Source organism: Lepus europaeus, chromosome 4 (genome assembly GCF_033115175.1).
Source record: "Lepus europaeus isolate LE1 chromosome 4, mLepTim1.pri, whole genome shotgun sequence".
NCBI lineage: Eukaryota > Metazoa > Chordata > Mammalia > Lagomorpha > Leporidae > Lepus > Lepus europaeus.
In genome coordinates this window covers 72,942,375-72,957,174 of record NC_084830.1, presented here as the reverse complement: position 1 = coordinate 72,957,174, position 14,800 = coordinate 72,942,375, and the positions used below count along the sequence as shown (strand labels likewise).

At 42.6% G+C, this 14,800-nt stretch overlaps 1 protein-coding gene across 7 annotated transcripts in view; it reads right to left on the bottom strand.

The window, feature by feature from the left end:
- The window catches only part of NCOA2 (nuclear receptor coactivator 2), a 291,581-nt gene that overhangs the window by 29,841 nt on the left and 246,940 nt on the right, over nt 1–14,800 (bottom strand). For 6 of the 7 annotated variants that reach the window (XM_062188377.1, XM_062188373.1, XM_062188378.1 and 3 more), the window contains 4 exons: nt 14,292–14,502; nt 12,091–12,297; nt 9,158–9,373; nt 6,881–7,010 (listed from right to left, as the gene is read on the bottom strand). In XM_062188377.1, coding sequence (XP_062044361.1) covers nt 6,881–7,010; nt 9,158–9,373; nt 12,091–12,297; nt 14,292–14,502 — 764 coding nt within the window. The remainder of the gene's footprint in view (nt 1–6,880; nt 7,011–9,157; nt 9,374–12,090; nt 12,298–14,291; nt 14,503–14,800) is intronic. The other variant, XM_062188379.1, reaches the window with a different exon arrangement.

Below are 14,800 nucleotides of genomic sequence, written 5' to 3'. Positions count from 1 at the left end.
GCACCAATGGAATGAAAGGGCCTTTCTGAACTCAAGTAGGAAACACTAAGTCCATTGGCTCTACAAGGTAACGAGTGACAAAATCCCAACACTAAACATTGAACTCTATGATGTATTTAAAAAAACTCTCGTAATTTAAACTGACAAATGAAAGGAGCTTTTTAATAAGAGTTTCTGAGTTACTTTAATACCAAAGGGAGAAATGACACTTGTATTTTGCCAAAAGCCTATTTGGTAATCTTGAACTTGCTATGTGATATTTGAGAGATGATCGAAGTTTACAGATAAGTAAGCTCATCCTTAAGTAGCAATGAACTTATTAATGGATGCAGCTGTCTAACCCCGTTCAATGCCCCCACGTTTTTGTAGACAGTCTTAATCTGCAACTTTGACTTAAAACCCTGAGTTACTGAAGTGCTGAGTATTGAAGCCAACAATTATTAATTGTTAACGACTATTAATTTCAAATAACCGTAACCGAGTGCATTAACAGTCAACGCTTGCATTTATACCTGGTTACTTTACAGGAAAATTGCCTAGCTGAGCATCTCCTTGATGTCAGTCCTCATCTCCCATCTCCTGGCGCCAAGTCCGAGGTCCCTCTGCTCTGAGGCATTGTAACCTGGCTGGGCAGCCACAACCCCAAGCTGAGCTTTGCCATGCACTCGGTTCCATTCAAGGGTGCCAACTGTCTCTACAGGCACCCTTCAAACCCCCAGGGCTGTGGCCCAACCCCACTCTCCAGAATCGACTTTTTTAACTCAAACTTGATCAGATTACTCCACTATTGCTCTGCTCGGGGAGTGGGAAGAGGCAGTGGACAGAAAAGTGGCAACGAGGAAGAAAACCACAGGGCTGCCTGTCCTGGAAGCCCAGACAGGAGGAACTTCCCCAATGAGGAGTGATCAACATTTGGACGAGGCAGCATCTCCTGAAACAAACTCCCTGACTTGAAAGTCAAGAGCAGATGTCAGTCCAAAGGGTCTTAGACACGTCTGCCTTCCCCGCTGCTGGCTGAGTGAGGCAGTGCAGCACTCTCGGTCCACCTGTGTTTTACAGTTCCCGAGTTCTGTGTCTTCAGCAGCTGCGCTCGCCTGTAACCCACCCACCCAAGCTGTCCCAGTGACGGCAAGCTAACGTGAAGCCCAGCCCACGTAAGGGTGCATGGCCTCCACATGAGCAGAAGCAAGGACAGGCTCTCTCTTGTGCCTTCTCCACCTTGAGACCTTCCACGAAAGGCAGCCACTGTATTTTAAGAGAAAATTCCTTTAATAAACCCAACAGAAATCTTTAAAAAGTTATATTTTAAACACCTCTTTTACATACCAGATGAAAGAAAGAAAAAAAACACAATGAAAGTAAAAAAGGAGAAAATTTAGCTAGAAATGAGTACATGAATATGTTACAGATTTACAGGTTCGTATACTATCTTTTTGAAACATAAATATAAACTAATGCTGGAATCACAACACATTTAAAAACCTGGTTTTAAATCTTCCTTTTTTGGGGCCGGTGCTGTGGCGCAGTGGGTTAATCTTTTGCCTGCGGTGTTCGCAACCCATATGGGCACTGGTTCTAGTCTCGGCTGCTCCTCTTCCCATCCAGGTCTTTGCTGTGGCCTGGGAAAGCTGTAGAAGATGGCCCAAGAAGTCCATGTGGGAGACCCAGAAGAAGCTCCTGGCTCCTGGCTTTGGATCAGCGCAGCGCCGGCCATTGTGGCCATTTGGGGAGTGAACCAGCAGACAGAAGACCTTTCTCTCTGTCTCTCCCTCTCACTGTCTCTAACTCTACCTCTCAAATAAATAAATAAATCTTTAAAAAAATCTTCTTTTTAACGAATAAAGATTTATTTATTCATTTGAAAAGCAGAGTGACACAGACAAGGGGTCTTCCATCTGCTGCTTCACTCCCCAAATAGTTACAACAGGTGGGCCTGGGCCAGGCTGAAGCCAGGAGCAGGAATTCCATCTAGGTCTCCCATGCGGGTGGCAGGCGCTCAGTTACTTGGGCCATCTTCAGCTGTTTTCCCAGGAGCATTAGCAGGACGATATATTGGAAGCAGAACAGCTGGGACTTAAACTGGCACTTGGATATATGGGATACTGGTGTCACAAGTAGTGGTATGTTCCACTGCACCACTACACCACAACACTGGTCACTGTTCTTCTTCTTCTTCCTTTTTTTTTTTTTTTAAGATTTTATTTATTTATTTAAAAGGCAGAGATACAGAGAGAGGGAAAGACAGAGAGAAAGGTCTTCCATTCGCTGGTTCACTCCCCAAATGGCTGCAAAAGCTGGAGCTGAGCTGATCCTAAGCCAGGAGCCAGGAGCTTCTTCCAGGTCTCCCATGTGGGTACAGCAGGCCAAGCCCTTGGTCCATCTTCCAGTGGTTTTCTCAGGCCAAAGCAGAGAGCTGGATTGGAAGAGGAGCAGCTGGGACACGAACCAGTGCCTGTATGGGGTGCTGCTGCTGCTGCAGGTGGACACTGAGCCTACCACACCACAGAATCAGTCCCATGGTCCCAGTTCTTTTTTCTTTTTTTATTTGACAGGTAGAGTTATAGACAGTGAGAGAGAGAGAGACAGAGAGAAAGGTCTTCTTTCTGCTGGTTCACTCCCCAAATGGCCGCCATGGCCGGCGCTGCGCCGATCCGAAGCCAGGAGCTTCTTCCTGGTCTCCTATGCGGGTGTAGGCGCCCAAGCACTTGGGCCATCCTCCACTACACTCCCAGGCCACAGCTGGAAGAGGAGCAACCAGGACTAGAACCTGGCGCCCATATGGGATGCCAGCACTGCAGCTGGAGGATTAACCAAGTGAGCCATGGTGCTGGCCCTGGTCCCAGTTCTTAAATCTTAACCATGGCTGGCGCCGCAGCTCACTAGGCTAATCCTCCACCTAGGGCGCCGGTACCCTGGATTCTAGTCCTGGTTGGGGCACCGGTTCTGTCCTGGTTGCTCCTCTTCCAGTCCAGCTCTCTGCTGTGGCCCAGGAAGGCAGTGGAGGATGGCCCAAGTCCTTGGGCTCTGCAACCGCATGGGAAACCAGGAGAAGCACCTGGCTCCTGGCTTCGGATTGGCACAGTGCGCTGGCCGTGGTGGCCATTTAGGGGGTGAACCAACGGAAGGAAGGCCTTTCTCTCTGTCTCTCTCTCTCTCTAACTCTGCCTGTCAAAAAAAAAAAAAAAAAAAAATCTTAACCGTGATACTTTGTAAAAAGTACTCCATATATTTTATTTCAAGAGAAGTCTGGTTCAGCCTTTATTATCTATCCCTTCTAAATTTTTATGACAATAAGATTACCATAAGTATATATTTGAAAAATATGGTAGATTAGTCCATAATCTATAACACACTTAAATAGTCATTTTTTTTTTTTCTTTTTGACAGGCAGAGTGGATAGTGAGAGAGAGACAGAGAGAAAGGTCTTCCTTTTTGCCGTTGGTTCACCCTCCAATGGCCGCTGCGGCCGGCGCATCTCGCTGATCTGAAGCCAGGAGCCAGGTGCTTCTCCTGGTCTCCCATGCGGGTGCAGGGCCCAAGCACTTGGGCCATCCTCCACTGCCTTCCCGAGCCATAGCAGAGAGTTGGCCTGGAAGAAGGGCAACCGGGATAGAATCCGGCGCCCCAACCGGGACTAGAACCCTGTGTGCCTGCGCCGCAAGGCGGAGGATTAGCCTGTTAAGCCACGGCACCAGCCATCAAATAGTCATTTATTTATAGCTATATTTTCACTTTATTTGGTTCTACTATGTTTTCCAGTCATTCAAATTGGTCATAGATTTCTTCCAAAGTGAACGATTTAAAATAAAAAAGTGAGGTGGGCATGTGGCTTAGTGGTTGATTTAGCAGCGGGGATGCCAGCATCCCATACTGATGGGCCTGTGTTACAGCCCTCGCTCTGCTCCTGATTCCAGCTTCCTGCTAATGTGCACCCTGGGAGGCAGCAGGTGAGGGCTCAAGTAGTTAGCTTTCCTGGATTGAGTCCTGGGCTCCTGCCTTTGGTCAGGTTCACTCCTAGCTGTTGTGGGCATTAGGAGAATGAACCAGAAGGTAGGAGCTTTCTCTGTCTCTGAAAACATAAACAAAATAAAGTAAAAACAAAACTGGACTGTTTAAAAGAAAAGAAGTAGGGTGAGTGTTTGGCTTAGCAGTCACGCTGTTGGCTGGGACACTTGAATCCAGTGTCAGAGTGCCTTAGCTTGAGTCTCAGCTCCCACTCCAGACTCCAGCTTCCTGCTAATGGGGACTCTGGGAGGCAACAGTGATGGCTCAAGTAGCTAGGGCCCCTGCCATTCATGCAGAGACCTGGGCTGAGTTCCTGGCTACTGGCTTTGGCCCCTGGCTGTTGTGTGCATTTGAGGTGTGGATGAGAATTTTTTTTTTTTCCTCTCTCTTTTTCTCTCTGCCCTCAAATAAACTTGAAAAAAAATAAATTGTTTTTAAATAAGAGAAATGAGATAAATGATTAGAAAAACCGAAATAACTGTAAAAGTAATGAAAATGTTTTGTGTGTTCACAGTTCTTTTTTGCATACTAATTTACATTTATATATTACGTTAATTATAGAAGATAAAAAAGTTTAGGTTTACAGATATTATCACACTTGCATATAATTGTCACTTTGAGTTTCAATAATTATAGAAAATAACCACTTGTTTAAAAAAATTAAAGGCCAAAGTGAGGTGTTTTAAAATTTAATAGGCATAGTTTCTGTCACACAGTTCTTACATGGTCACAGAAGCAGTACCAGAATAGGATGGCACCAATCCAGATACTGCACTGCACACTGAGCAGGTTCATTCTGTTAAATGGACCACCTTTACTTTGGGAACTGTGTCCATCTTTGCTTTAACAGAACTCTCATCTGTTGGGTGATGGTAAAAATCTTAATTTTTGGCATAGTTTTCTCTAGAAACTAATCTTTGACATTTTGAAATATCCAAAACAACTATGAAGTGCCAGATTTAATCTTACATTTTAATTAGCTACATGCTTCTGTGGAAATGGAAGTATTGGGTATGCAGGGAATAACTCTCCAAGAGGCAAACACAAAATCAAAGCAAACTGCTTGGGAGCGAAAACTTGAGCATCTTTAAGATGCTGAAGAAATCTGGGGTTACTGGGCCTCAGAAAGTACAAGGCTAACCTGAGACTGAAGGCACCTGGAAGAGACCCAAGTGAGTAGTTACCCCCTGGCCCCTGCAGAGACCAAAGCAACTCTTCTCCTGAGCGCCTCCTCAGTTCAGACCCCAAGTTTTCACTGACCAAGATCAGCTATGAACTCCCAGTGCAGGAGTATCAACATATTCAGGAAAACAGGCCACCCTGAGGGAGAGTCACAGCCAAACTTAGGAATCCCTCCCCAACAAAGTCCAGATATTACTGGATCAACGTCACTATGAATACAATGTCTAAAGACATAAGGACAGAATCATAGAAATAAGCAAACAATAGGAAACTATGAGAAACAACCAGACCAACAGACAACTGGATGAAATACAGCTCAAGAGTGAACTAGGTTATGGCTATGAATAAACTATCCTGAAAAATACACAAATTAAGAAGTATGGAAGGTAGAAGTTAAAAAAAAAAAAACATAGAAAAAGAAAGTTAACATAGGTCTTATTGGAATCCCAAAAAGAAAGAATAGAGAAAATAAAAGCAGGGCAGAATATAAAGAGAAAATACCTAAAAATGCTTAATAATTGATGAAAAACATTAATCCACAAGTAAACAAAATACAATATCCACCAAATACCAAGCAGGATAAAGAAATCCATCTACACTGTAGCAAAGACACAGATTACATCAGAAATGAGAAAGAAAACATTTTCCACACAGAATCAGAATATTCTTCCAGGGGCCAGCGCCGTGGCTCACTTGGTTAATCCTCTGCCTGTGGCGCTGGCATCCCATATGGGCACCGGGTTCTAGCCCTGGTTGCTCCTCTTCCAGTCCAGCTCTCTGCTGTGGCCCGGGAGGGCAGTGGAGGATGGCCCAAGTGCTTGGGTGCCTGCACCTGCGTGGGAGACCAGGAAGAAGCACCTGGCTCCTGGCTTCAGATCAGCACAGCGCTGGCAGTGGCAGCCATTTGGGGAGTGAACCAATGGAAGGAAGACCTTTCTCTGTTTCTCCCTCTCACTGTCTTATCTCTATGTCAAATAAATTAAAAAAAAAAAAAAAAAAAGAATATTCTTCCAGCCACACCTTCTGACGCTGCCTTCTGCTTGCTTGTGGTAAAATGGACATAAAATGAAATGAGCCGATTTCCTGTTATCCTGAACATAGTGTGTAGCTCCTAGGGCTTCTGAGAGGCTGTTTTTGCCAGCTGCATTGGCCTGTTACCTCTGCCTCCTCACATTGCGTCTTTGTTGTCAGGACCCTGAAGGCCTCCCCAGTCACCTCACGCAGACAACCTCTTGAGAAATCGTTTATTTCTCTTATAGGATTTATAGATAGCTACAATGGCCAGCAAGGGGCCAAGCCAAAGTCAAGAGTCAGGAGCTTCCTCCGGGTCTCCCAAGTGGATGGCAGGGGACCAAACACTGGGGCCATCTTACACTGTTTTTCCCAGGCCATTAGTAGGGAACTGGATCAGAAGTGGAGCAGCTTGGACTTGAACTGGTGCCCATGTGGGATGCAGGCGTTGCAAGCCATGACTTTACCCGATACACACCACAACACCAGCCTCCACTGCAACTTCGTTAATCTCGGCCTGTCCTGGGTCTTGCTGTTGGATTTCCCCTCCCCCTATTTGATCTGAATACCCAGTCAGGCACCAACTGTCAAAAGGGAGGGACTGCCTCCTGGCGCAGGTTCAAGAAGCTTTGGGCACACAGAACCACTGCCCTCTTCTGTGCCCTGGGTGCTCAGAACTCACCTGTTTTGGTTGGCAAAGGACGCCTGGTCGATAGGCAGGATGCTTTCGGGCCATGGGGCAGTCTGGTTTGGAGGCGCTTGTTGTTGGCTATACTGAGGTCCCCCCATGTTCATCTCTAGTTCAGAGGGCCCTAGAAAGGAGGGATAAAGACCAAAACATTTCAGGTTGCCAACAAGGAAGTATTAGCTACTGCCATGTAATATCAAGTGAAACATCGGGTTTATGGCAAATGCATAGGACAGAAACAGTAATATTATCTAGATGAAAATAAGGTAAAATTCTAGCTTTGAAATAAAGTAGAGACAATGCTGAGGCTGATAAAGGACATACCCAGACCAGCAGTCATAAAGTTAGCATTTAGGACCTTCTATTATCCTAAAAAATGCTTTTATTCAGGTGTATTGTCACTGGTATTTACTGTATTAGAATCAAATGGGGATATAAGAAAAAGTACTAATTTACTTAAAAAAAAATTAAAACTAAAAAAAATCCCAACAGCTTTTTAGTAGCGAGGTTTTACAGTATTGCAAATCACTTGAATATCTGGAGTAGTGGAAGAGAGTGGTGTCCCTGTGCTTCACACTGTATCCACTGGCTGACACACAGCCCCTAACTTCCAGAAACCTCAACTGTGTTCTTGTGAAAGGGTCAGAGCAAAGAAGGGAGAGGGTCTTCCTACTACGAAGAACACAGTGCTGGTCTTGCGGAGGCCCTGAAGGGGCGCTCGGGTGCCGGCCCACACATCCAAGGAAGTGCGGGTCTAGATCACTGGCTCCGGAACTTTGGCCAACTGCCCTTCAGCCAGCTCTTCCAGGCAGGGGAAAAACAGCAGAAGCAAGGCCCAGGCAACAAGGACACACTCTTTCAGGAAGTCTTTTAGAGACTTTAAAGCTAATGGATGATATGGGCTTTTTAATTGTATTATCATCATTATCTGTAGACCTGCCTTCCATTACAATAGACAGTTTTCTGTCAAGTGCACTAAAAATCAGAGAAATTCAGCTACATAATCAAGCTTAGGCAGCCATATTTCAAGCTCAAAGCCAGATGCCTTCCAGTGAAGGCTGTGAATAAATTAAATTTCTTGGTATAAGGGATTTGTTAGTATGAAGTTAACATGAATTAACAATTATTTAAATCTTTCCATTTAATTTTATACAGAAATTTGGCTATTTTTAGAATTTTTATGCAACTCCCAAATTGTATAAATTTATGTCTGGGAATCACTCATTCCTTTGAGTACATTCAATATAGAAAGGCAAGACAAATGTCATCTCTCAGAAACAATAAGCCAGGATGTGCTGAACAATGAAATAACTAGGTAAGAAAACTGATGGCAGAGTTAGGATGAGAATTTTGCATTATCTTGTCAAAACAATCCTGGTATCTTTCCATGAATGATTTATCTCTTACTTATTGTGTAATATAGGGAAAGACATAAACACTGACTTATCTGAATTATGCTAATGTACAAGATAAGAGGAAGGTTAATGTCAATGACTAAGAAAACAATTTCAAGTATGAGTTGCACAGACCATTAATTTTAAAAAATATTACAGCTTTATGGAGATAATTCACATACCATACAAATCACCTATTTAAAGTCTATCATTTGATGGCTTTTGGTGTATTCAGAGTTGTACAACCATCACCACAATCACTCTGGGAACATTTTCATTCCCCTCAAAAGACACTCCCTCTTCCTGAAAACCCTCCACCCTAGGCCACTACCACAGTGATTTCTGTCTCTACAGGTTTGCCTGTTCTGGACATTTCATCTGTATTAATTTTAATAACATATGACTGTCTCCAAATAGAGAGATTTTTCACATTCTGTGAGATGTTCTTTAGGCACCTGCACAAGAGTGTGGACCTGGGATAGCTTTACATGGTGGACCAGAAATCTGCATTTTAAGCTCATGGCAGGATTCTAATGACCATGCAGAATTAGAAGGTACAACTGCATTTTTCTGAACTATTTCTGTGTTTTTACAATACTATTTATATAAAACACTAATAGTTTTGACATTCTAATCCACCTTTCCCAAAGGCTCAAATTCAGTAATTTACTAAAAAAGTAACATTTCACAAAGACAGTTGACCCTCTTCTGTAACCGGAAAGCCTCTGAGATTTTATTATTGTAAACCGAGTTCCAGCAGCATCCCACTGAAGACAGCTTCACAGGAGGGGATTAGCAGCATGTTTTGAAAGAATGCGTGGACTCGCCCTAAAGGGAGCATTAAAGCGAAAAGTAGAGAGCATGGGGTCGACCTTACCTATATTCATGACCTGAGACTGCAGCATCTGTCTCTGGCCAGGCTGACTGCTGGGCCTCATGGGGATGCTGGCTGTTGGGTTCCGAATCAATCCTCCTTGGCTGGGCCGGTTCATGGCACTGGTGGTGGCGGCACAGGTGACTCTCACAGCTGCACTCTGCGGTGCCCATTCCCCAGATGGCATGGTGGGCCGGGAAGCATTGCTACCAATCATTCCTGCACACAAGCCAAAGGCAACTGAGAGGTGCAGTGACCGAAGCCATACTTAGCATGTGCAAGTGCCAGATGAGCTTACTCCTTACAAGACAATCGTTCTGCAATCCAGAGTTAGTCCAAGAGCTGACAGCCTCACCGGGGTAGACGGGGGCCCTTGGCCAAGAAGTAAGACTTGGCAATTACTACAAAGTTTTCATAACACGGACTTGCCAGTCTTTACAGTTCGGAAAAGCTGTTACAATTGTTCCCATATGTACTTAGAAACAGGTGCTGTGGCAAGTGGATAACCCCAACTTCCTTCCTCAGGAAGTGAATCACATTAGCTGAGACACACGTCAATGCTTTACTTTCCAAAAGGGAGGTGAGGCTCAGAGGAGCAAGGTAAAAATTGATCATCATAATTACACAGGATCTTTCTGGTATTGGCCAGAGTCCTTCATAGCGCAGGCAAGGGAACCCCTACTAATCCAGGGTGCCTGGGCCACCACATTCCTGATAACACAGATCTAGAATGGCTTAGGAGAGATGTGTACAATTTCTTTCATGCTTGAGATTTTAACAGTTATCTCACTACACATAACAAAAAGAGCAGCACACCACCTAGCAGGATCAAGAGTTTGTGCCCTCCGGGCCTGTCCCCAGCATGCTGGCCATGGCTAAACACTGGCTAAGACTTGACATTGTGAAGGGGAAAAACCCCACATGAGGTTCCTTCATTTTCAAGTGTTTGGTGATGGTGTACAAAGGTTTTGCTTTCAAATACAATGGCTTACTTTCATTTGCTTTGTGAAAAACAATCAAGAAAAAGGGGGTTGTTTAACAAGCAGAGAGAACAAGCATTGTGGGTGTTTCTTTATCTGTGAAATGATCACGTACTATGAGCATAATGAAAGGTAATTAGTTAGATTTTAAAAGTTAGGACAATTTTATATTAAGTATTTTAAAAAATATTTTAAGATTAGATTTGAACCATACAAAGATAATACAGAAATAGGCATTTTATTTTTCCAAAAGTATGTAATCTAAGGAACAAGATTCTGGAAAGTCTAAAAGTAGAGGGGAACAGCATCCATTATTCAACAATATTAATGCAACAGAAACTGAGGCCCTTGCTCTCAGCCTGAGTTTCTAGAGCAAAGCAGGGGACCTTTATACCAGTGGCCTGCTGGCTGTCCAGGTCTTAATAGAGGCATACTCCCAAGTCCCTACATAAGATTCCAAACAAGAACCCAGCTCTCGTTCTGCTCACAGGTAGCCACCCTGATATCACTGGTTAACTTTCCTTTTACAGAATTTTACATGTTTTCAAATAACATAAAATGAATATGGCACTGTTTCTGTGTACAAATTCATGAAACAGTAACCACTGTATGGTACATCGGGTAGGCTCTCAATATTTGCTGAATGAACAAAGCAGTTACTACAGTACAGTTCACGCTTTGCATGAATTCCTTACCAATAACAGAAAGCAAAAAATCCACCTTTCCCCCTTAAATTGGACACTTACATTCAGTTAACTAAAATAAATGGCAATGTGTAGGGATTACAGACTATGCTAAAAATAAAATACCAAGAATTAGAATACCCACAACTGTATAAGTTTTTAAAGTATCTATTTCTTTCCACGCCTCTGTCTCTTACACCTCATTGAGACAAAGGAAGAAGGTTATGAATGGTGAGCAGCTCTTCATCAGAAAAGTCAGCTCCCTGCTACATCCGTGGTAAACAGATATTAGGTGCAGGGGGTGGTGGCAATCGCTATCAATGCTGCCACAATGGTTCTGGCCCTGAACGGCATAGCGGTTTGGGAATACGCTAGCTGCTGTGACTGTGACTGTTACTCAGGAAATCTGCCTGGGCAACTTGGCTGATGCCTGAATTAGAGCAGGTCAAGGTCCAAATCAGATCCTAGGCAGCTTCTTCCAACAGAGTCCTAGACCAGACCTGAAAATTGCTATTACGCTAGGCATACAACTGCTTTAGTTTTTTGAATGATTCTCCAGATATAAATCATCAATAAATAAGCTGTTTTTGGGGAGCAGGTGTTGTGGCACAGTAGGTTAAGCTACTGCTTGCGACGCTGGCATCCCATAGTAGAGTGCCATTTGGAGTCTTGGCTGCCCTGCTTCTGATCCAGGTTCCTGCTAATGTGCCTTGGAAGGCAGCACAAGATGAACAAGTGCTTGGGCCCTGCCACCCCTGTGGGAGATCAGGATGGAGTTCCTGGCTCCAGGCTTTAGCTTGGCCCAGATCTGGCTGTTACAGACATTTAGGGAGTGAAATAGCATATGTTAGGACCTTGCTGTCTCCTCCCCTCTCTCTATCACTCTGCCTTTCAAACGAATAAGGAAATAAATACATTTTTTTAAAAAGAAAATTTTGGACAATCAGATTATCCATGGAAGGTAGCCATCACCAATGTATTTTATATGTACCCTACAATACCCAGAACTGAGACAGAAATAAAATAATCATAGGCCATAGGATTAATCATGAGAAACCAGCGCAAAGAAAGGTCACAGAATAAAATATTAGGCTTAATGGAATGCTTTCCAATATGACACTCTCACAGGGAAAATTTAGAATTTTCTTAACTTCAAATGATAGTTTCTAATGTGAGAGTTTCACTTGAGAAATTCTACTAGGTTTGATGTGGATGAAAACATGAATAAGTTAAATGACCCACCAATAAAGTAACAGCACATTTGAGCCCTTACCTGTGCTACTGCTCCCTAAATTTCCTTGGTTTCCTATCATCCCTTGGTTACCCATCATTCCTGGCTGAGGGATCACTGAGTAGGGACTACTGTTTCTGATTGGTGGGAAAGGTCCAGCACCAGTTGGGCTTTGCAATGTGATGTCAAGTGGTACATTCTGGTTAGGCAATAACCTGCCCAGCTGCCCTGGTCGTGGGTTATTAAAAGCTAAGGAGAAAACAAATAAAAATCGAAGGTTAATATAGGATAATGGAAAAGAATATTAACAGTAGTAGTGTTTAGGGAAAATGCTGTCTGTAAAAAACAGAGATATGCACACCAGGGACCAACTACCTACATAAAAGACAAATTCAGACAAAAAACATAGGAAGCAACAAAATGCAGACTCATAACCTGATCAACAAGTCTCTACTTTGAATTTTGATGATTTTGTGGGAAAGAAAAAAAAAAAAAACAAGTAAAAAACACACATATATTATTTACCATTTATTTTTTTCTTCCCCGATAGTAATCTCTAATATTCAACTGTACTTGCTAAATAAATCAATGATTTTTAAAAATTATTCAGACTTAGAGGAACTGCTTTCCATAGCTATGAAGCCATAAACATCTCTTAAATATAGCACCAGAATCATACACATGTGGTTTGAATGTTCATTTCTCTGCTGGACTTTCTTAGGCTTAGAGTTAAATTAAAAGTGGTTACTCTCATTGGAAGTTAAAATATTTAAGTGTTAACTCAGTTACCTGAAATATTAAATTAAAGCATTAGGGTCCTCCTTATTCTTCGAAGTACAACTTCTTTAAATGTTGGAAACAATGAGATTTGAAATTATTTTTATGGTTAGTTCACAACTATTGTATGCTAAGTATTACACTAGTATAACACTAGTGATAATTTGATCATGTTATTAATTTTAAAAGATAGCATAAATTATAATTTATAGAGAATTTTAAACATAACACTGAGTAGTTTATTTTCTCTGAATTCTAAAACATAGTTCAAAATAGCACATTTAAGAGAAAGTAAATTCTTAACAATTGTTAATAAGAACAAAATACTTAGAAGAATTAGGGCTGGGGATGGAAATTATGTATAGGCTAAACCATGGCTTCCTCAGGTGGAGGTAACTGGTTACTATTCAGTAATGTGAATCCCATCAGGAACTACAGATACTGGAGAAACCATGACGTGTCCACACGGTCCTTCATTACCTCTGCTGGTTAAACAGCAGAGACCATCTGGTATGCTTCTTAAGTACCTCTCTCAATTCTTTGACTTTATGGTCTCCCACAGTCCACAATTAACCTGCTCCCTAAGAAATGGGAAGGTTTGAGAGACAACAAAGTCATCTCTCTTTTGTTTTGCCTGTTTCAGAATGGCCAGAATCACTCGAGAAAAGAGCTAGTAATTAAAGATGCCCTGTGACTTGGCAGGGGTTGTCATTTCTGTCTTGAGAACAAGTGCTAGGTACAAGGCCAAACTGTACTTGCAAGAAACAAATCATTCTGCTGACCAGTTTTAACACTGAAGAGGTTCTCGGTCCTCCTGTAAGCCACAGCCCTGTTACAGTTTGCTTTCTTTCGAACCTATCAGACAACTTCAGTGTTCACAGTAAAGAAAGAATGTACCCTAAACTTGCAAAAATTTGAAGTAAAACCTAAAAATGTATCTTACAAATAACAGAACTAATTATATAAGATACACTGGTCATCTGTTTAAGAACTAGATGATAAAGTTCCATGTAAAATAAACTTACATGAGAATTCCTTATAGGGAATAGCTCTTTCATGTATAACAATTGAACACTGAGAACTGTTTATGATAGTTTGATTCCTAAAAAGTCAGGGAAAACTCCTGAAATTTCTATATCTTAGCTACTCAGTAGTACACTAATATGCATAAAATATACTCTAAAAATCCCTGTCTGAAGACAGTGACAGATATGACAGGAAATGCAACTGTGAGCTGAAGAACTTTAATCCCTGTAGGCCAGCCTCCCGGCTCCACGTTCATCAAATCACCCACAAGAGCCCGCCAGAGAGCCACTGTTCATCAGACTCCAGGACAGCAGATGGTGCTATGTGATCACAAAAACCTTGAAGTGACTAAGCTGTTTGCATCAGACTTTAATAATCCCTGTTTCTGATAGTGATTATATGGGAATTTCTTGGCATAACCAGCAATAGCTCATACTCACTGCTCTGTGAAATTCGCAATGCTGTTTTCTGAGTTCCAACAGGTGTAACAGGGCTGTTCTCAGCTGTGAGTTGCATGAGGTCATTGATGATGGCTTGCTTGTCAACTGATCCAGCAGGGGCGCCTGGCCTCGTGTCTGGGAAAAGCTGTGGTAATTGACTATTCTGCAAATCATCCAAAATCTCCTCCAAGTTGTCCAGCTCACTGCCAGGCTGTAGTTAACAAACAGAAGAGTTTATCCAGTCCTCCTCCAAGGGTGGGCCCCACAAGCCCATTTGCAATTACACACCTAACTGGTGTAAGGCACTGCAGCCAAACAAAGGATGAAGATTCGTGTGCCTGTCAGGCCTAGCAGTTAATTGACCATCTTTTTAAAAATGAAATTGACAAAAGACAAGTAATTTAATCTCTTGATCTTCAACTCCCTCATCTACAAAAAGAGACGACTGAATTAAAAAGAAGGCTCTCTCCCAGCATTGTGACTCACTGGCAATTTATAAATTCCCCTTT